The 22,651-nt window shown below is 45.5% G+C and overlaps 1 protein-coding gene and 1 long non-coding RNA gene across 7 annotated transcripts in view; one reads left to right on the top strand and one right to left on the bottom strand.

Annotated features, from left to right (window-relative positions):
- LOC118642899 overlaps positions 1–936 on the bottom strand; it is a 33,432-nt gene extending 32,496 nt beyond the window's left edge. For all 5 annotated transcript variants that reach the window (XR_004961814.1, XR_004961817.1, XR_004961813.1 and 2 more), the window contains exon 1: positions 766–936. This is a non-coding gene — a long non-coding RNA (uncharacterized LOC118642899). The remainder of the gene's footprint in view (positions 1–765) is intronic.
- Positions 937–3,341: 2,405 nt separating this feature from the next.
- On the top strand, positions 3,342–17,037 carry PTGER4 (prostaglandin E receptor 4). Of its 2 annotated transcripts, XM_036279497.1 has the most exons (3): positions 3,342–3,886; positions 4,311–5,223; positions 12,964–17,037. In XM_036279497.1, exons 2-3 carry the CDS (start codon positions 4,354–4,356, stop codon positions 13,546–13,548), a joined length of 1,455 nt encoding a protein of 484 aa, XP_036135390.1. In that variant the 5' UTR covers positions 3,342–3,886; positions 4,311–4,353; the 3' UTR covers positions 13,549–17,037. The 2 variants fall into 2 exon arrangements, with proteins under 2 accessions (XP_036135390.1, XP_036135389.1); XM_036279496.1 differs by lacking the exon at positions 3,342–3,886 and having other exon boundaries at positions 3,896–5,223.
- Positions 17,038–22,651: the final 5,614 nt, after the last annotated feature.

Genomic DNA, 22,651 nt, shown 5'->3' with positions numbered 1-22,651 from the left:
TTCAAAAATAAGCAACAATAAGTCAATAATCCCCTTTAATTGCTCATTAGCTCAATCTCCAATAGGCGTGCAGTGGAAACATTTGTTTGGAGAAAACGGGGAAAGAACAAAAGGAAAGAAAGCCATCACATGGAGGAGATAACTGGCAGAGAAGGAGGCAGCCTGAAGCAATCACTTGGTGGCAACCAGCCTCCCCAGCAGTAATTTATCACCACGTGAAGATGTCGGGGAGTTAATCACAGTACTGGCATGTGTAACAACGCCACGCACTAGACTCAGCATGACATTCATGCTTAGAAATGAAAAGGATTAGGAGGCCACACGTTTGACCTGCACTGTTAAAATGGGAGTGTGCTCATCAGAACCACAAACACAATCATGGATCGCCTTTCACACACAAGGTCAGGGGATGGGCATGCTGGTAATTCACCAGACCAACTGGGCGAGTGTGGAAGGCCGCTGTGTTACTGCACCAGATAGGTGCCTTTTCCGCTCTGTTTGAGTATCCGCGTGGCCTGGATGGAAGACAGAGAGCAAACACACTTTGCACAGGCTTTGCTCCATGAACGTCATTGTTTTAGGAATGCTGAGACCTGGCCCACTTGGGCTCGGTAAGGGGTCCAGGCCAGACCCGACTCATTCTGCTGGCTTCCTCCCAGCCATTATCCTCTTTCTGACCCATTCCTTTGACCCAAGGACAATTCAACCGAGTCAAAGGGGATGTGGTTGGTAGTCCCCAAGCAGCCTTCGCTTTTGGGTTCTCACCTTATGGTGTTTACTCAAAAGAGTTGTCAAATAATTAGCCAGGCGAGAGCAATCAAACTGGTCAGGCAGGCCATTCTTGGACTAGTTCAAACCTTCAGCGAGAAGTTGATGCCAGTTCTGAAGAATTGAACCTAGGTCTCCCAGTGCAGAGAAGTGGGGATTGAGGCACAAACTGCAAGGGAGGATAGAAAACAAGGTTTAGAATAAAAATCTCTTCACTGGAAACATATGAACAGTGACAACAAGTGTCCACATAATCACAGCAATTCTTCATTTCCTTTTGCAATGAAGATTCCTGGCAGAGCGTACAGGAAACTGAACTACACTGTCCCAGTTTTACAAATTAAGAATGATTTGTTTCCCAAACCTTTGACTGCTACTTTTGAAGGCTAAACTTAAGCTTTAAGAATCGTGCACGAAAAGAGGATACAGGTAAACCTCACTACATTTTTTTTAGTCTTGTGTCCTGGGTTTTTATTTATTTGTATCTTCCTAAAGCTACTGCAAGGAAAAACAATTTAAAGGACTAGTAAGAAAAACAGCTCCATTGATCAGCCCAATTTATCAATGAAATGCTAATACCTGTAATACCTACTATTTCTGATTATTACGCAATTATCTAGCAGTGTGCCTCAATTTTTTTATTTAAAATATTCTATCTTCATTGTTTTCCATTTTAGAAACTTCAAAAGAAAACTGGAAAGATATTTTTATTAGCAGAAAGTGAAACAGGTGGGACTTCCCACCTCCCCTTCATATATTTACTGACAACCTCCTGACAGGGTGACAGTGATGCAATGTGGTTAGAGAAGGATGGGGGTAGAATGTGCAGTTTCCTATTTTTAGCGTGTTTTGAAAGCTGACATAATCATAGAAGTTCCTACTTAAAAAGGAAGCATGGGCAACAGAAGTGGCCATGGGTGATTAAGAGAGGACGCTGAGAAATGGACCAGTCGCTCTCAGTTCTTTTTATGTTGGCTAACAAGTGTGTTTTTGTTTCTGAATCCCTGAGATCCATGAAGAAATAATATAAACAATAGAATGATGCTGTATTACTGTATCCACATGGTGCCTTACACTAGTCAGTGGGAGTCTAGATAGTTAATGTCCTGTAATTGAAACATGGAATGCCCTCTTTGTTTATATTACTCATGTGTTACTGTGCCAGTTGAGAATAACTGAAGAACCTGATAAATTCTTAGGTTTGTTCATTCATGAAATAACATTTAAGGACTCAGTGCCTGTTTATCATATAAAAGAACAGTTACTAACCCTGTGAGGAAATGCAACATGTTAAAATGCATGTGTAGGGCACAAGGAAGGAGGTTTTTCTAGGAACTTAAATTCTGTGAAGGTTCACGCAGTCTCACTATGGTGTTTTTTTTTTTTTAATGGTGAGACGGTTATAATGATACCATAAAGTTTCACAATCTTTTCTCTCTCTCTCTTTTTTTTCAGTTTTCAGTTCTGATTTTAGGAACTAGAGTAGAAAGAAGTGAACAATGAGTACATAAATAGAAAAACTGTTCCCACCATAAAAGAAATCAAACTATAATTAAAAGAAAGAAGGTAGAGCAAATTGGCTTTTCCAAGAGTTAATCATGGAGGTAATGACTGGAGAATTCCTTTCCTCTAAGAACTTTTAAGTCCGTGCTGTCGCACCCTCATCAGCCTCTCAAAAAAGTCATGGTGAAGGTAACGTGAGTACGAGGCAAAGGCACGAGCTCGGTCTAATCGTTCCTACAGGGCAGACATCCCGGGAGGAGGAGAAAGGCCGGGCGCTGGGCAGTTAGACAGACAGCCCTCCCACGCTCTCCACCTTTCCCACGTGGTGCCCACGGGCCACCTCTCCCCTCGGCTGCTGGGCTCCACCATCTGCTCCCAGAGAGGTTGCCATCCCGGCCCCTTCCTTGCCTGGGGCTGCCCTAGGGAGTACAGCCCACAGCCTGGGAACTGCCAACTAAACCCATTTATGGTGAGAGGATGACTTCTTCCTCGTTTCCCCGCCCACGCCCGGTGCCCATCCACCCACCAGGCCGGTAGCGCGCACCTTACTTCCAACCCGGGGCCCCGCGCACGCTCACACACCCCTCAGTCGCTCCAGGCAGAGTCCTAAAGCAGTTGACCTCCCTTCCCAGCCACCAGATGCTGCGACCCCCGTGTAGAGGTGCGAGAAAGAGCCCACTCGGGGCGGGAAGCAGCGAGTTAGAGACGCTGGTTTCGGAGCTGGCCCCTGGAAGCCGAGTTCAGAGGGGCCACGAGGGTGCCCGGGAGAGCACCAGGGCTTCCCAGTCGCCCCGCCCCCGGCGGCCTCCCGGCACCATCAGCCTGAGACGCGGGAAGCAGGTTCCGCGAGCTTCCCGCCCTGGCAAGGCGGGGATGCCGCCGAGAGCGTCCCCGCGCGGCGTGGTAGGACCCGCGCAGCCCGAGCCCCGCCCTCTCTGCCTCGCTACCTCGGGGCGCCGAGGGAGGGCGCGCCCCGCCCCGCCCCCCGGCCAATGGGCGCCCCGGCCGCGCACTGCGATCCCGCCTCCGCAGGGAAACTTGAAGCAGGAGAAAAGTTTGTACAGAGAGGCTGGAAGGGCGAGAGCGGAGCTCGGAACCCGGCGGCTGGAGAGGAGGAAGATGAGCGGTCCCGGGTCAGAGCTTCAGGCCCAGTGGACCTCAAGCCGCCCCCAGGAAGCCAGAAGCGGCCTCCGCGGCAGCCGCCAACCCCGGTAGCCTCCCGCGCTCCCCAGGACTGCCGAGGAGGTCGGCCCAAGCCGGGGACCGAGGCTCAGTGCCACCTGCGCCCGCGGCCTCACACCTGAGGGCTCTCCGCCCACGGACTGGACCCGCGGGCTCCGCCAGGCTTGGATCATCCTTGGAGGCACGGAAACATAGAAAGAAACCCAAGAGCAGGCTTCACAGACCCCTATCCGCTGCCCTTCTAGTTCCGCAAGTTCGTGAAAGCTGGCCACTCTGACCCCAGTTCCAGAACGAGCAGCCCCCGAGACCCGGCTCTGAGAAGGCGGCGGCTAGACAAGATCCCCAGTGCGCGGGGCGAGGCCGAGGGCAGGCTGAAGGCGTGTCCAGCACCCCTGAGGCTTGGCTCTGGCTGCCGCCGCCGCAGGCACCACAGGTGAGATGGGGTTGGGGGCACTGGGCAGAGAGCAGAGGGCAGGCGGAGCCAGGGAGGCGAAAGCGCTCTCTCCAAATTGTCTTTCATAATTGTTTTCAATGAGAGTTTTATTGACTCAGAATCTGTCGGGAATTAGAGCGAACCACTTTTCCCCTGAGACAGGTCTTGTTCATCTTGGCAGTGGAGTGAAGTTGAGTTGGGGGGAGGAGGAGAGAATGGCAGGATCAACTTATAAATATTAATGCGAGTGGAGTGGAGCCCGGAGATTTGGGTGGCCAAAGTTGGCAAGTGGCTACAATTCACAAAGTAGGCTCGAGGTGTCCTCTCTGTCTCATCAGTATATTGTTTCTGGGGTGCGGGTCTGACACCTCGCTGGTGGTAGTTTACGCTCACGGCGCCTGTGTCTATCTTCTACCGTCTCCAGACCCAGCCGCGCACTTCAAGGCCGCGCACCGCCGGCCACCACCATGTCCACCCCTGCGGCCAATGCGTCCGTCTCCTTGATCCCAAACAGCCCGGTGACCATCCCGGCGGTGATGTTCATCTTCGGGGTGGTGGGCAACCTGGTGGCCATCGTGGTGCTATGCAAATCGCGCAAGGAGCAAAAGGAGACGACCTTCTACACGTTGGTATGCGGGCTGGCCGTCACCGACCTGCTGGGTACATTGCTGGTGAGCCCGGTGACCATTGCCACGTACATGAAGGGCGAGTGGCCCGGCGGCAAGGCGCTGTGCGAGTACAGCACCTTCATCCTGCTCTTCTTCGGACTGTCGGGCCTCAGCATCATCTGTGCCATGAGCATCGAGCGCTACCTGGCCATCAACCACGCCTACTTCTACAACCACTACGTGGACAAGCGGCTGGCCGGCCTCACGCTCTTCGCGGTCTATGCGTCCAACGTGCTCTTCTGCGCGCTGCCCAACATGGGCCTGGGCAGCTCCCGGCGGCAGTACCCGGACACCTGGTGCTTCATTGACTGGACCACCAACGTGACGGCGCACGCCGCCTTCTCCTACATGTACGCGGGCTTCAGCTCCTTCCTCATTCTCGCCACCGTGCTCTGCAACGTGCTGGTGTGCGGCGCGCTGCTCCGCATGCACCGGCAGTTCGTGCGCCGCACCTCGCTGGGCACCGAGCAGCACCACGCGGTCGCCGCCGCCGCCTTCGCCTCCGCCTCCTGCCGGGGCCACCCGGCCGCCGCCTCCCCGGCCCTGCCGCGCCTCGCCGACCTTCGCCGCCGCCGGAGCTTCCGCCGCATCGCGGGCGCCGAGATCCAGATGGTCATCTTACTCATCGCCACCTCCCTGGTGGTGCTCATCTGCTCCATCCCGCTCGTGGTGAGTGGCGGGCCTCACTCGGCCCCTCTCCCGCATCCACCTCCCTCCTTCGCCTTGCGCGCCTCCTTCCCTCTCATTCCTTGGCAGGAGGCACGGCTCCTCCAGGGCAGCTGCAGGTCGGGGCTGGGATCCCCGCACTCAGCTTCTCAGAGCAGGCCCAGCCTCCCTTCAGGCCGCCTCCCCAAGGGGATGGAGCAGGTGCTTCCCGAAAGCCCGTTTCCTTTCGCTCCCAGGACAGCCCGTCCCCAGTTGCTGCCTGACGTTGGCCACGAGCCTTCTGGGAACCCTGCCTCTCTGTCCGGTGTGGAGGGGAAACCATGCTCTATTCCGAACAGCAGAATCCAAAACACCAAGGGTGTTGGTCTCTGGGTGTACACCATTGCTTAGGGTAGTGAGGTTTGGGTGCTTTGATTTATGTAGGGTTTGGAGCTAGATTGTCGAATTTTAGGACTAGAAGACAGATGCTTTTAATCTAGTCTAACTCCACTTTACATAGGAAGTGACTTGCTTATAATAATCTATCAGAACTTCACAGTGGAGCTGGATACCTTGCTCTTTAGCATGCTGTGCCTGGGAGGACATCTCAGTGCCAGTGTGAGTGACAGTTGCTACAGGGGATGGCGGGCACGGGTACCTTCAGTCTCTGTGGGGTGAGGAAAGCAGGGTTTCTCAGGGGCTCTATTACAGGCAGGCTGAGGGACATGGGGTGTTGAATTTGAATTCTCAACAATCGTAAAGGTACAGTGCCATTCTGGGCACACGATGCTTTGGAGACGGAGACGGTCGTCTTATTTACTGTGTGTCCAGCTCTGCGGCTGGCAATGAAGCTCCCACCGCTCTGCCTCCAACCCTGCCCTTACAGTATTACTTCAGGCCTCCCTTCTGGAACGCTTCTAATTTTGGCCTTCCTATGTGTGTGTTTGCGTTTGGGTACACTTAGTTTATAGGACATCACCTCTGGATTAACTTTTAAAATGCTATAGGCAGACAAGTTGAAAACCTACCTAGTTCTCCTCTACTTTGCCTGTCCTTAAAATGGAACACAGCAGAAACCAATGCACATAATACTCTATCTAGAATTTGCCTTAAAAGCAACCACTTCTGAGTTTTTTCATCTCTCAAAGCACTGCAGGCCTGCAAGTCCTAAACTACGAAGTCAAGAGGAGATGACTTCTCTTTCTTATGCTAGTTGAGAGCAAGAGGAAGTAAATATAACATGTAATTCCCTTCTTTCCCTTATTAATACTTTCCAGGGGTATTTAACATACAAATATTACATCTCTGATAAAAGTGACTGTAGATGGAAGGAACTTGGAGGTGGCTGACGGCCAGCATACAGTAGCTTCTTGCCAGTTTGTATAAACAGGAGTAAATATAATTGGCCAAAAGGGCCTTTCAACCATTCCAGGACCCAATATAATTTAGAGACTTAAGTCTCACTTGAGCCACATAAATACATTTTACTGTGTGTGATGGCAACTCAGAGTCAAGTGAGGGTTTGGAAGAGACCACACTCCTGCTGGGGCTCCTTCCCCGGCCTCTGCCTGGTGTTTTCCAGAACCATAAGTGACAGCGTGAGTGGCTGTTACTCACAGAATATCCACTTTAAGGAACAGAGGAATTAGAGCTAGAAGCTAGCAACCTGCACGTACTTTTTAAATGCGTTGCAGTTGGAGGTAAGCATGGGAAGCCACTGATTACTGCAGGCGCAGATGAACTGTTTCCTTCCTGCCGAAGGGGCCCACTGGTCCCGCGGTGCAGGGCTATTTATCACAAAGCCTTGAAATTACTGGAGAAGCTGGAGGCGAGCAACTGGAGGAGCTGTATTTGTGGCTTGCAAATCAACCACATTTTAAGTAATGAATATTGGCCACTCTATAGAAAGTCATCAACGTGTAGTACATAGTAAGTAATTTTAACCTGAAAATTGCAACTGGCTCAGCTAAGGAGCAAACACATTTTAAGTGATAAGCACTCCTGTAAGTGGCAATAGCTTCAGTTTTGAGAGCCCTTAGCTTTGGCTACCAAAATCGAATTTCAGAGTCAATTTAATTGTCAGTTAATGATATGTACACTCCCCACCCACCCCCATTTCCGCAACTGCCGGAAGAATTAAAAGGGAAACTTATCTACAGCGCCAGTCTTCTTTGGCTTCTATTTACAACTTTCTTGTTTTTTTCATGTTTCTCATATTCATATTGTAATTTAAACTTAAAGTTTCAGAACGCTGACATTTAAAGGAGCCAGACCTATCTTCAGTTCCAAAAAAAAAAAAAAAAACTAATTCAGCATCTCTCGTTTTCTTTAACTTTATCAAATCAAGTTGGTCACTAATCCTATGTGAGGAAAGCAACTCTTTAAAACATCGAAAAGCTTTGGAAAGGCCAGTAGCGCTCCTACAATTTAATTGGAATTTCAGAAAGCTTGACGGTTGCTGAAAAGCAGCCAAGTTTTCGTCGTTTGGAAACCGGGGAAGAAAAAGCCAGGGTGACTATTACAGGGCTGTTGATACAGAGTTCGGTATGAAAGTAAATATTAATGTGTATGTCTCATAACAGAGCTCTGATTGGAAATTTGAGAAAAGCTGGGAAGTTAGTTGTGGAGATAAGGAACTGTGCTGAACTTGCAAAATGTTCTCAAGTGACTCATAACCACCTAACAGGTGTGAGCACAGCCTACGACGAGGAGCACTATATGACAAGGTGTCGTGGGCAGGTGCTTTTTGTCAAGCAGTCTCTGGTTTTTTTAAATGCAGAAGCTGCAAAAATGAGAGTCTATGCTTAGGATAAAGGGACTGTATTCTTTAGAAATATGCAAGCAAGACAGCCTCATAAAGTCCGGTGTTTGTTTTTCTCTCTTTTTACCCTGAAGTAACAAGTATTCTTCTCTGTTAGGGTTAGAATGGCCAATGTGATTAGTCTGGTGCCTGAATCTCAGGTCTTTAGGAAATAGCTTCCTGTTAGTGTTTCTGGTTAGCATAAATGAATTGTCTGTATAAAGCTCTCCCAGCATTTGATCAGCAGAGGTTTATTAGGGCAGATGAAAACTGCGGAAAGAGATACACTGTTTCCCCCGCAGGCAAAGGAGTCTTCAAACACCTGATGGATTTCAGGTGAGTGAAATTCACATCCCTAGGTCCAAGACTGCCTTAGACCTGGGTACTATTACAGCAGAACCTGCAGGATTTGATGATTTTTCCCCCCAAATACATTGAGCTGAGTTTTAAAATAGCAATTCCTAAAAGCAGTTTTTTAGTCGTAACCTAACCTTGCAGACCTATTAATTGTACCTTGAAGACTGCAGGGTCACATAAAAGTATTTCCACATCTGGCATCTCATTGAAAAAAAAAAAAAAGCTCTGGGAAGAGAACAGGGCTGGCCAATATTTTCACGCTCTCTGCATCTGTTTCCTCAACTGCAGATGAAGAACTTATATTACTCTGCAACGTATTGGGTGGCCGTGGGCGAGTCCTCCATCATGCTCTTCCCACCACGCTGTGCTAACCTGTCAAGACTTGGTTTTATTGAACATCTACTAACAAGATTTCTTTTCCCCAGAGCTGAAGTGAGCCTTATAGTCAGTCTCCTAGTAGAATGTTGAAAGTTAGAGTTGTTAATAGATATGCTTCAGGAATTTTCAATAGAGACTGACCTGTAGAGATTAAGTAATTTGCCTGTAGTATCTGGCCAGTTAACGGCCCTTTCAAAGGTGAACTGAGGGAAGGTGAACTGAGCTCCCACCACCCAATCAACTCGTTCCATTTTTCTTTATGTAAAGTGTTTTCTGTCACTAAAAAGAAAGGTAGTAATCTCTAGTAACTGCTGTGCCTACTCTGGACTCTTGGCAAGGCTGTTGGCTGAGCACACACGGGCATTCCTCTGATGTCCTAGGCACAGACCGAGTAGATGCACACAAATCCACTGACGGGACCGTGTCCTTTATTGGAAAAGCATTTCTACCTTGATAGTCAGTTCCTACAGCTGTGTGATCAAGACTTCAGCATTCTTTTTCAATTGGACGTTCCCTGCCAACAGGTTCTTCTTAAACAGGAAGTACACGTTTTTGACACCTCGTCATTAGCTGTACCCAAAAGCGATCACTGAGAGATTCCACAGTGGCCAAGTTTCTACATACAAGTTACCAAAAGAGTGAGAGCAGCCAACAGATATGTTATACGTTAGCCATTTTACTAAGCGCTTTCATAATTTTTACATAAATTAAAAGGAGCCAGGATCTGAATAGAGATTTGTCTGATTCCAAAGCTTGGGCAGCAAATAACCTGCTCCTAAGGTCACTGTTGTCCCATATTCTGCTGAACGTATCACCCTACACTGTAGTCAGCCTCAAGAAGTTGAGAATATTGTAAGGGATGCCAATTTAGCAATAAACTACATGCACAACTCGGCAGCTACTGAAAAGTAGATTATCTTTTCAAGTTGCAAGAGATTGTGTATATTGTTTATATTTGGTGGACTTTTTTATGGTGTTTCCCCCCTGACTCAGAGGTTCTGTTTTTATCAGCACATACTCTTCCAGCCCTGAACACTGCCCGGACGTGTTTGTTTGTGTAACACGTACGGCCCGTCAGAGGAGAACCACAGCAAAGAGCTTTCACCTACTCACGCCACAGTGCTGTGGCTATTCCCTTCTTAATCTGGGGTTTCCCCCTTTGGGAAGAGCAAATCAGGCAGCCTTGAAAGTGAGGCAGAGGTTGCTATGATTTCTCAAATGTTATGAAGCTCATGGAGCTTGTGTTCATTTTTGTCTTTTTTTTTTTTTCCTGTACTTAAAGTCAGTCTCCATTGAGAACAGACTGCCAAAGGCAAATTCACTGGTCTTGAGTCTTTTGCAACAATTTCACATATTTTTGAGAATGTTTTTACCTGAATTTGGAATTTTGCTCTTTCTACGCATCTTTTTGCCCTCCTGTGGTCTCCCTGTTACTGAAACAATGCTCAGTGACCTGGCCAGTGCCTTGTGTTAATTGTAAGGAGGGTGTTTTCAACCCCATGGAACTCTAAAATAGGGCTTTCTTCGTTTCCTGCCCTTATCTGCCTAAGAACATGGCATAAATTTCCCTTCATGAAGGTGGCAGAAATGTCCTCCCTCCCGCCCCAGGACCAGGATGAGGAGGAGAGTGACCCTTATCATGGGAGACAGAGTCAGCACCAAGATGAGCCTGCATAAACCTCCCTAAAAAAAAACAAAAAACTCTTCTCTTCCATTAGTCGCCCATGTTTTCCCTACTTCACTATCCCACTTTTGACCTCTCTGGAAGCCAAACCCTCCTTTCTTTGTTAAGATGGGTATATAAGCTTTTTCACTTTTTTGTGAACTCCTGTGCACATAAAAAAAATATTAATAAATTTTGTATTCCTTTTCTGCTGTCAAAATAAAGAAATGTAATTAACTAGGGCTTCCTTTTCATTCCTTCTACAGTAGTCAAATGACTGCCCTGGTTGAAGTGAGGCTCAGAAATGATTCTTTCCTTGCCTGTCATCACCTTTGAATATGAAAACCCATTATTACCTTTCTTTTACAAAAGTCTGGCTTTTCTAAAAACTCGTAGAAATTTCAAAAGAAAATGCTAACCCCTAATACATTCCTTTGAATAGCTACAAATTTCTTTCCTTTTATTTCCATTTTAACTGCTCAAAAATGTTGTTCCTTTCATTAGTACCCATGTTTTCTTTGAGGTAGTGGTGGGAGGCACAACCAGCAACAAAACATTTAAGTGTTAAAAATATCATACGGGCTAAGTTCAGACTTAACCAAGATTCTGTTCTGAAAAGAGTCTTTGGAAATGGTGTGTCAAAATGCTGCTTAGGAAGGTTCTGTGGGACCCAAAAGTCCCCAGTAGAGCAACACTGCCACCTAGAGGCTGCAAGTCTCAAGTTCTAGAAACCCTGCCATCGGTTTTTCCCCCCAGAATCTATCTAGGTACACACAGAAGGCCTGATTGAATCCCTTATTTCCTTTATCCTTAGGAACAATAGTATATGATATGAGTAAAATATAAACCTCATGCTTTTTACCAATAATTCCATTGCCAGGAAATAATTGTTAAACAGAAAACCAGTCAGCCTGGTAGAGCAGAAAAAGCTATATGGAGATCAGTCATCTGGAGACCTGGGGCCCAGACTAGAGTTGGCCACCAACAGAGTGGGGGACCTGGATAATTGTCTTAAAACCTCTAGGTCTCATCCACATTTCATCCGAGAAGAGGCCCGTGATCTAAGGGAAGTAAATCTCTCAGTGTCCACACAGCTGAGAACCTCAAAAGAGATTATTATGGTGGGAAGAAACCAAGATGCTTTGTTTCACAAGATTGTGTACTTTAATTAAAATGCGCTTTAATTAAAATTTTCCGGAATGAAAATTACAACCAAAAAAAAAAGAGTAAATAGTGATTACAGTAAGAGCACAATTTTTTTTTTTTACTGCCAAAATAAGATTCCAAAATAGCAAGCAGGTTGATAGGGTCTCCTTGTGTTTACTTCATAAGCCACACTGGCCCGAAGGTGTGGGCTGGCCCACGTGCCTCTTGCCTTCAGCAGCTCACACTGCCCTGGAAGGAGCTGTCATCCCTACTTGGGGCCTCCAGAGTGCTCTTCTAGCCCCAGCTATTGACCAGCCCAAATGCTACACAGGCACGGAGGCAGGATTCCCGTCAGAGCTTCAGGGTGGGGTCACGGAGCGGAGCTGTGGAGCAGAACCAAAGTTCGCGAACAGCAGGGAGCCGAGCTGCCTGATCAGGTCTGCATCTCAGAAATAGTCTGGCCGGCAGTTTGGAGGACGGACTGCAGAGCAAGCTAGTTTTGTGGCTGGTGTGATGATCCAGATGGAAAGTGCTGGGGCAGGTTTTTAAAGGAAGAGTTTATTATGACTGGGGAACAGACTGGTAGAAAAAAAAACCTCCCTGGTCATTCTGGATGATGGGAGAGTCAGAAGTTGGCTTAAACATTTCCCATACATTCTTTCTAGACTCTAAAATAAAGGAATCTCTGGCTTATCTGTGATGACTAGCTTAGTTGATTTACAAAATGAGTTTCATTTAAATATATGAATGACAGCCCTGGCCGATTTGGCTCAGGGGTAAAGGCATTGGCCCTTGGACCAATGAGATGCGGGTTCGGTTCTGGCCAAGGGCATGTACCTCGGATGTGATTCGTCCCCGGCCCTGGTTGGGGTCATACGGGAGGCAGCCACTCGATGTGTCCCTTTCACATCCATGTTTCTCTCTCTGTGTGTGTCTTCCTCCCTCCCTCCCACTCTATTGAACAAAAATGGGGGGGAGGGGATGTCTTCGGGTGAGGATTAAAATAAATAAATATATGAAAGACAGCTGGAATAAGGGAAATCAAAGGCTATGGGGGAAAACACTTCATTAGAATTACCAAACCTTAAAAGCACTCAGAAATGAAGTTAATAAAATGCTTCTCAAGGGAACTTTATGCGTACATCACCTGTACTCATACTGCACCTTTGACATCTTTGATCTAGGAAACATATATGACAGTTACAAAAGTATTGAAAGTTTTACTAACTCAAAACGGAAATGTAATTTCACAGTTAGTGGTTTTTCTGAGGCTTATGCTGCTCTTTTTTGGGGGGGGAGGGGGAGCAATTATTACCAGAAAAGAGGGCTGTTACCTAATGTTGTCCGATTAAACATTGCACACAAATGTGCCCCAGTTGCTCAGTGAGAAAGTCTAACCGTGGGCGTCTGGTTTGTGCAGGTGCGAGTGTTCATCAACCAGTTGTATCGGCCAAGTTTAGAACTAGAAGTCAGCAAAAACCCGGATCTGCAGGCCATCCGAATTGCGTCTGTGAACCCCATCCTGGACCCCTGGATATATATCCTCCTGCAGAAGACGGTGCTCAGTAAAGCCATGGAGAAGATTAAATGCCTCTTCTGCCGCATCGGCGGCTCCCGCAGAGACCGCTCGGGCCAGCACTGCTCGGAGAGCAGACGGACCTCCTCCGCCTTGTCGGGCCACTCGCGCTCCTTCCTGTCCCGCGAGCTGAAGGAGGTCAGCAGCACCTCGCAGACGCTCCTCTACCTGCCCGAGCTCAGCGACGCGGGCCTGGCGGGCCGGACCCTGCTGCCCGGCGTGCCCGGCATGGGCCCGCCCCCCGCGGACTCCGCCTCCCTGAGGACGTGGCGGGCCTCCGAGACCTCGGACTCCTCGCAGGGGCCGGACTCCGAGAGCGTCCTGCTGGTGGACGAGCTCGGGGGCAGCGCTGGGCCGGCGCCCAAGGCCAGCGCCCTGCAGGTCACGTTTCCCAGCGAAACGCTGAACGTGTCGGAGAAATGCATATAGCAGCGAAGGGGGAAGCACTGTTTCTGGAAGCTCCTAAACCCTGTGCAATAGACACGAGTGAAGTGTCCGGCTGCGCTCAGGCCTGTCCGTCTGTCCTGTGACGCACGTGAGAGGACATCTGGTTTTGAGCACTTTTCAGACCATCAGGTTGAGTCTCCTGGCTCCTGAGGCCTGAAACACATTGGTTGCCACCTCTTGAGGGTGGATTTCGGTCACAACTTGATCGCCAAGACGGACCCTCCGTTTCCCTTGCCGGGAAGATGGCAGGAGCTTTGCTCCTTTCAGGACATCGGGAGCCCCTGGCAGGCGCACGGGGCCAGGTGTGCAGGGCTCCCGCCGGCCAGCCAGGAGGACCGTCTACGGAAGATTCCAGTGTCTCACTAAAGCATGAAATGTGAATTTTACTGTTGTAAATATGATTTAAGGTATTTAAAGTATTTTCTTCTCTGTGAGAAGGTTTATTGCTAATACAAGGTATGATAAAAATTATGGTAACCCCTCTCCTCCCGGTATAACTAGCTGAAGTTCTAGATGTTAGTTTTTTTTCGTAAACGAGTTCAGGCCGAGGTATTGAAAATGCACAGTGACATTCATATGTGATAAATGGACACAGGTTTTTTTTTTAAAAAAGAGAAATAATTTAGTACTATTAAAGGAATAAAGAAAAATACTATTTAAGACATGAAAATTACAACCCAAAATATTCAAGTTCTTTTGCAAGCTATGCATACTTAGGGGAAAATGTTTAGTGCTGGCTACATATATTTATCCAGAATGCTGGTTTCTGGAGAGCCTAACATGCTGGCCAATAGTTTCTACTTTTGTCCCCACAGACTGGTACTTTTAAAATGTAACAAATTTTTAAAAGCCTTGAATAAACAACCCATAGTTGACGTGTACAATATAAAAGGAAAAAGTCGAAACAGCTTGTTTCCCCCCTGAAATTGTGCATTGTGTTACTTTCCTAAGGAATGATCTAGAGCATCCTTGAAATTTTAAAAGGAAGACAGACTGCATGCACCATAACAACTTTTACTTTGAGATGTGGAAGGATTGGTTAAATTAGCCTTTCCCAGCTGTTAGAAGAAGCTAACAAGATACGGGGCACAGACGTGGGCACATAAGGGTCACCTTCTGACAATTTTGTGCCACGCCCTGTCATGCTGTACACGTATGTGAAAGAAACTTTCTCAAAGAAATATTAAGCATGTTTTGTTGCTTACAGTGTTTTTGTGAATTGCCTGGTTGTAATTAAATTCTGAGCCTGATAGTGATATGGTTTCAAGAAGCAGTTTTATCAACTCAAATTATTTTGGAGATTATAATAAATAAACACTCACTCTGAGTTCCATATCCTCGGTTTTGGAGAACAGTGCAGTTTTTGTTTCAGGTTATCTTCTGCATCTTTTTCAATTGGAATTTAAAACGTTTTATTTTGATATAATGGCAAATTTAGAGAAAAGTTGCAAGAATAGCACAAAGCCTTGGATCTACTTAGTGGAGAACGGTATTTAGAAACCAAGACCTAGGTGTGAGGCACACTCAGAACGACTCATTTGCATGGGTGGTGGGAGAGACAGTGTGACTTCCTGCTTGTAAGTTCTCCAGATCAGTGATTCTCAGACGTTAGCATGTATCAGTCACCTGGTGAGCTTGAAAATGCAGTTTCTGGTTCAGTAGGTCTGGAGTGGGGGGTGCACATTTCTAAAAAGCTCCTAGTTGATGCTGACTCAGCCTGTAGGAGGACACACTTCAAGGAGCAATAGTTCCCAGAAGCGAGGTCATGATTTGCTACTTGCAAGTTCTTGATGTATTTTTGGATGATGTCAGAAAAACAAGACTCTCATTTTCACAGACCTGATGGAACAGTGATTCGCAGCTGAGGCAGGGATGGCTCAGAAAAAGAGCATCTAGCTCAAACTTCTAAAATGTTCTATTTCACCAGCAGAAAGAGTTGTTTCACCAATGTATACTAACCAAGGCCCAAGAAAATATTTTACTTGTGAAAGGCTTTTTTCTCCCATGTACACAATGAGACAACACCTGGATTTATATATAAATGAATATATTAACACTCATGTTCGTGGGGGAAAACTAAAGCTCATTCACAATTAGTATTACTAATATCAGGACATAAAATCAATCATCCTTTCCTTCAGGCTCACCATCCAGCATACTGATTCTGGCTTATTTGTAACTGAAATGTAATTCACGTATTTTAAAATTTGCCTTGTATGTTAATTACGTTCACAGAGGGCAATGATCACTGCTATCTAATTCCAGAACACATTCATCATCCTACAAAGAAAACACATACCCATTCACATTCACTCCTTATTCTCTGCCCCAGTCCCTGGCAGGCACTACATGGATTTCCCTATTCTGGGCATGATGGAATCATACAAACAATATATGTGTGTGGCCTTAACTGTCTGGCTTTTTTCACTTAGCATGTCTTCAAGGTTCATCCATATTGTAGTATGTCAGTACTTCCTTTTTCGTGGCAGAATAATATTCCACATGGATCTACTGTTTATCCATGCATCAGTTGATGGGTATTTGGGTTTCCACATTTGGCTCTTATTAATGATGCCAACAGCATGATTATTATTAATGCTGTACACCTTTTTGTGTTAATATGTTTTCAATTCTGTATATCTGCAGTGATATTGCTGGGTCATATGGTAATTCTGTTTAATTATTTGAGGACCTGCCAATTTTCCCAAGTGGCAACACCATTTTACATTCTCACCAGCAATGTACAAGGGTTCCAATTTCTCCACATCTTATCCATACTTGTTATTGTCCAAGTTTCTGGTTATAGTCATCCTAATGTGTGTGCATGGCCACACTGTGGTTTCAATGTGCATTTCCCTATTTGACTAATGATGCTGAGAATCTTTGCAAATGCTTATTGGCCATTTGTATATCTTATCTGGAAAAAAAATGTCTACTCAAATCATTTTAGTTGGGTTATACGTCTGTATTAGTTTGCTAGGGCTGCCATAATAAAATACCACAGACTGGGCAACTTGAACAGAAATTTATTTTTTCACAGTTCTGGAGGTCCAAGGTCAGGGTGCTGGCAGATCTGGCTTCTGGTGAGTGTTCTCCTGCTGGTTTGCAGATGGCCACCTTCTTGCTGTATTGTCATACGCCCTTTTCTCTGGGCACACACAACCCCGGTGTCTCTCTCCTTATAAAGACACTAGTCATGTTGGAATAGGGCTCAACCTTATTACCTCATTGAACCTTAATTATCTCCTTAAAGGCCCTATCTCCAAATAGTCACATTGGGAGTTAGAGCTTCACCATCTGAATGGGGGCTGGGGGTGCAATGCAGCTCATAAAAATGTCTTTATTATTGGGTCTGGCTTATTCTTACTAGAATATCCTTTTATCCTTTCGACCCAGCGATCCCACTTCTGGGAATATTTCCTAAGAATCCCGAAACACCAGTGAGAAAGAATATATGCACCCCTATGTTCACAGCAGTTACTAACAACAGCCAAGGTCTGGAAACAGCCCAAGTGCCCATCAGCAGATGAGTGGATATAGAAGCTGTGGTACATTTGCACAAAGGAATACTACATGGCTGTAAAAAAAAAGAAGAAACTCTTACCTTTTCGACATCATGGATAGACATATAGAGTATTGTGCTAAGCAAAATAAGTCAGAGAAAGACAAATACCGTATGATCTCACTTATATGTGGCATCTAATGAACAAAATAAACTGAAGAACAAAATGGAACCAGAAGCATAGATAGATACATGGAACAGACTGGATGGTGCCCAAGGGGATGGTGGGTTGGGGACTGAATAAAGAAGGTGAAGGCATTAGCTAAAGAACATGTATGCATACCCACGGGCACAGACAACAGTGTGGTGAAGGCCAAGGGGGGGAGGGGTGGGTGGAGGTGGACAAAGGAAGAAATGGGGGACATCTGCAATAATGTCAACATGAAAAAGTTTTATTTTCTTAATGTTTTTATTGATTTTAGAGAGAGAGAAGGGAGAGGGAGATAGAAACATAGATGAGAGAGAAACATCAATCAGCTGCCTCCTGCACCTCTACTGAGGATCAAGCCCACAACTTGGGCATGTGCCCTGAGTAGGAATCGAACCAGGAACCTCTTGGTGCATGGGTTGATGCTCAACCACTGAACCATTCTGGCCAGGCAACATTAAAAATTAAAAAAAATTTTTTTGGACAAAGGAGGCAAGAGTATACAATGAAATAAAGACCAAAAAAAGCCAAAGAAGAAAAACTCCAGTATTGTTTGTCATCCACATGTATTCCTTATTCCACATTGACTCACAAGGCTGAGCAGAGCTTTATTATGCAAAGATGATTTCTTGTTATGGGAAACTTGTTCAGACCATTTAGAGCTTCATATTTTCTGTACAGAAAAGTTCTGATTGTCTGACTGTTATTAAATCTTATCCGGCCCCAACAGGATATAGCAGATGAGTAATTTTAACACCATCTCATAATCTTTAAAACAATCTAAACAATCAGGTCAAATACTTGAGAGAATAATTAGAGACTGGTGGAGCTAGTAAGGCACTTGGACCAGAAAACCACAGGAAGCAAGAGTCCTTCCCAAAGCACAGCCACCGCTCTCCACAGGTGTCTTACTGGGGCCACACATACAATGGGCCATGGAAAGCCTGGCTGGTGTGGCTCAGTGGCTGAGCATTGACCCCTGCACCAAGAGGTCGCTGGTTCAATTCCCGGTCAGGGCACATGCCCCGGTTGTGGGCCCGATCCCCAGTGGGGGGCTGCAGGAGGCAGCCAGTCGATGTTCTCTCTCATCGATGTTTCTATCTCTCTCCCCCTTTCCCCTCCTTTCTCTCTAAAAATCAATAATTAAAAAAAAAAAATCGAAAACCAAAGGGCCATGGAAAAATCAAGGCAAATTTGCATTTACTGAGAGCTATCCCTTTGGGCATAAACCTTAACACAGAAATACTCATCTTCCCTGAATTACCGGTACTAGTTTCCAAAGAAAATGAGCCATGGCGTTTGCTCCCTTCCGGCACTCCCACCACCACCAAACCTGAGCCTGAGATGCTCTAAGTGGCATCTCATGACTGCTCTGCAGCTACACCAGAAATGGAACCAGACAGAAGAGACACAGGAGAACATTTGACCCTTATAGGCTACAAGGCCAAATGCAAAAATCTACCGTATTTCTATGTAATAGTATCAGATTGGAAAAGAAGATTTTGGAAGCACTCCCTGTAATAGCATCAAAAATATGAACTATTTAGGGATAAACTTAAAAATATGGGAAGAGCTACTCAAAGAAAACGAAAAAGCATTGTGAAAGCAGACCTACAACAGTGACAGTTGTGCCGTGATCGTGGATTCATGACGTTGATAGGATGGCAACTCTTCCCAAACTGATGTATAGATTCAACACAATTCCGATCAAAATCCCAGAAGACTTGCATTTAAATAGAGAAAAGCTGATTCTAAAAGATATATGGAAGGACAAAGAAACTACAAGAGCAAAATAATTGGGGGATGGGGGATGAAGTTGGAAAAACCACGCTGATTTTTAAGACTACAATTTTTTTTTTATCCTCACCTGAGGACATTTTCTAATATTTTGTTCAGATAAAGTGGGAAGGAGAGAGAGAGAGAGAAACATCGACGTGAAAGGGACACATTGAGTGGTTGCCACCCACGTGACCCTACCAGGGCCGGGGACAAACTGCAACCGAGGTACATGCCCTTAGCGGGAACGGAACCCGGGTCTCTCCGGACTGCAGGCCGACGCTCTAACTGCAGAGCCAAACCAGCCAGGGCAAGACTACAATTTTTAAGCTAATAATCAAAACAGTGTGTTATTGGCATAAGAGTAGACATCCAGATCAGTGTACTAGAATAGAGCTCAGACAAACCTTCACTACATGGTGAATTGATTTTCAACAAAGATGCCAAGGTAATTCAGCAGAAAAGGGCCATTTTTCAACAAATAGGGCTTGAATAACTGGATATAAAAATAAAACAAAAACTCAACTTTTACCTCATACCAAACATCAAATTAACTTGAAATGAGTCATAGACCTAACTATAAAAGCTAAAACTGCACAACTTCTAGCAGAAAATAAGAAATCCTTCTGATTTTGGAGTAAGCAGAGATTTCTCAGCCCACAGAAAGTATAAACCATAAAAGAAAAAAATGCATAAAAATTGGACTTCATCAAAATTTAAAACTTCTGCTCTTCAAAACGTATCAAATAAACAAAAAGGCAAGCCACTGATAGGGACAAAATATTTACAATATATACATCTCATAAAGATTTTTATCCAGAATACAGAAAAGAATTCTTACAGCTCAATAAAAAGATAACCCAAAAAAAGTTGGCAAAATATCTGAACAGCCGCTTACCAAAAGATACAAATGTCAAATAAGCACATGAAAAGATACCCTCCATCATCAGAGAAATGCATATTAAAACCACAAGGAGAGAGCGCTACATATCCACTAAAGTACCTCCAATGAAAAAACGATGGCATTCTAGGAATATACCCTAAGAAACCTGAAAACCAATCAGAAAGAATATATGCACCCCCATGTTCATAGCAGCACTATTTACAATAGCTAAGATCTGGAAACAACCCAAGTGTCCATCAGTAGATGAGTGGATTAAAAAGCTGTGGTACATGCCCTGGCGGGTTTGGCTCAGCGGTTAGAGCATCGGCCTGCAGTCCGGAGAGACCCAGGTTCGGTTCCCGCTAAGGACACACACCTCGGTTGCAGTTTGTCCCCGGCCCTGGTTGGTTGTGCGGGTGGCGACCACTCGATGTGTCCCTTTCACATCGATGTTTCTCTCTCTCTCTGTTCCTCTCTCTCCCTCCCACTCTACCTGAACAAAGAATGGAAAAATGTCCTCAGGTGAGGATGATTAAAAAAAAAAAAAAAAAAAAAGCTGTGGTACATGTACACAATGGAGTACTATGCAGCTGTAAGAAAGAAAGATCTCTTATCCTTTGAGATGGCATGGAAGGACCTGGAGAGTATTATGCTAAGCAAAACAAGCCAAACAGAAAAAGACAAATATCACATGATCTCACTTATTTGTGGAATATAATGAACTAAACAAACTGATGAACAAAATTATCCCAGAGACATAGAGGTGGGGTACAGACTGACAAGCCTCAGAGAAGGGGGGTTGGGGGGAGAAGAGATAAACCACAGAACTTACATGCATGTATGTATGACCAATGAACATAAACAACAAAGCTGGGGATGGGATGGGGGGAAGGGGAGGAGGGTGTCAATGGGGGAAAAATGAGAAACATCTGTAACAAAAACAAATTAATAAATTAAAAACAAACAAACAAACAAAAAACAATGGCAATACTGCCCTGGCCGGTTTTACTCAGTGGTTAGAACATTGGCCCTCAGACCAGAGAGTCCTGGGTTCAGTTCCTGCTAAGGGCACATACCTCAGTTGTGATTTGTCCCTGGCCCTGTTTGGGGTCGTGTGGGTGGCAACCACTCGATATGTCTCTCTCACATCAACATTTCTCTCTCTCTCTTCCTCCCTCTCTCCCTCCTGTTCTATCTCAAGATAAATGCAAAAAAAAAAAAAAAAAGTGTCCTCAGGTGAGGATAAAAAAACAAAACAATGGCAATACCAAGCATTGACAAAGATGTGGAGTAACTGAAACCTTGTACTACATTGCTGGTAGGAATGCAAACTGGAAAAGTGTCCCGGTTTCCTCTAAGGTTACTCATGTACTTACCATAAGATTCAGCAATCCCACCCCCAGGCACTGACCCAAGAGAAGGGCAACCATATACCCACACATGGCAGCTTTATTCATAATAGATCAAGACTCAAGATAGTCTGCAACAACCTAGATGTCCATCAACATGAAAAGCTACAAACTGTGGTATATCCATACAACAGAATAATACTCAGCAATAAAAAGGAACATATTACTGATATGCATAGTATCATGGATGAAGCTCAACATGGATGGATTTCAAAACTATTATACTGAGCAAAAAATGTCAGACACAGAGTACTTATTGTATTTGAGACTCTAGAAAAGTCCAATGTAACTTACAGTCGCAGGAAGCAGAACAGTGCTAGTTGCTGGGGTGGAGGGGAATGACAACCCATGAATGTAAGGGAACTCTTTGGGTGATGGGAATATTCTACATCGTGATAGTAACGGTGATTGCATAGGTGTTCACATTTGTCTAAATTCCTCAAACAGTGGGTGCGTTTTATTATATGTGAATTATACTTTAAGAAAGTTGACTGTGTTCACAGAGGATATCATGGTTCGTCTCACATTCTTTCCTCCCAAGTAAAACTAGAGTCGATATTGTGACAATTCCAAGTCAGTAGGCCTTTTAAATATCCTGAACAAATGTTTACATGTTACCTTGTAATTAACATTGCCCATTTTCAATAGAATTGAAAATGGCTTAAGAAAAAGCTAAAATTAGAAAATATTTCCAATTTGGTTTTTGTCTCATGCTTACTTTGAAATAGAATCTGCACTAATCTTTGTTGGGGTTAGAGGAAGTCCTACAATACCTTCTGCCTCATCCTGATGCCTGAGCCACTTGAGAGACGAAAGGAGTCAGGCAGATGGAGAATCAGTATGTCAGATTTATTGCTGAAGAAGTCTTAGGTTAGGAGATGTGATTTAGGTTTGTGCCAACAATGCACCTAATATCAAACCCAGACTCAGACAGAGCTGCTCATCAAGCATGGCAGGCCTGCACAGACGCAGAGGGGCGGCGAGCCTTCACTGCCGAGCTTACGCATCTGCAGTGGTGGCTCTCTGCAGGCATGATAAATCCAAAACGAGAGAAAGGAGCTTTTCTGTCCAGTTATTTATGCTAAACGCCCCCTCCTGAGGGGTGGGAGGGAAGAGCGAGGTCAGGGTTCTTTGGTCAAAGGATGCCCAGAGAACAAGGTGAAGACCAACGTTTTCAACCAACCTTTCTTCCACCCTGGCACACACAGCAGCTGAAATTCACACCACACACATGAAGGCACAAGTCATGGCACGCTACCTAGTGGACATACTGAATTGCAAGTGACTCAAGGGGCATATTTCAATTT

The sequence above is a fragment of the Molossus molossus genome, unplaced genomic scaffold, assembly GCF_014108415.1.
Source record: "Molossus molossus isolate mMolMol1 unplaced genomic scaffold, mMolMol1.p scaffold_m16_p_3, whole genome shotgun sequence".
Classification (NCBI taxonomy): Eukaryota; Metazoa; Chordata; class Mammalia; order Chiroptera; family Molossidae; genus Molossus; species Molossus molossus.
Note: the sequence above shows the minus strand (reverse complement) of the source record. Positions and strands in the feature narration are given on the sequence as shown.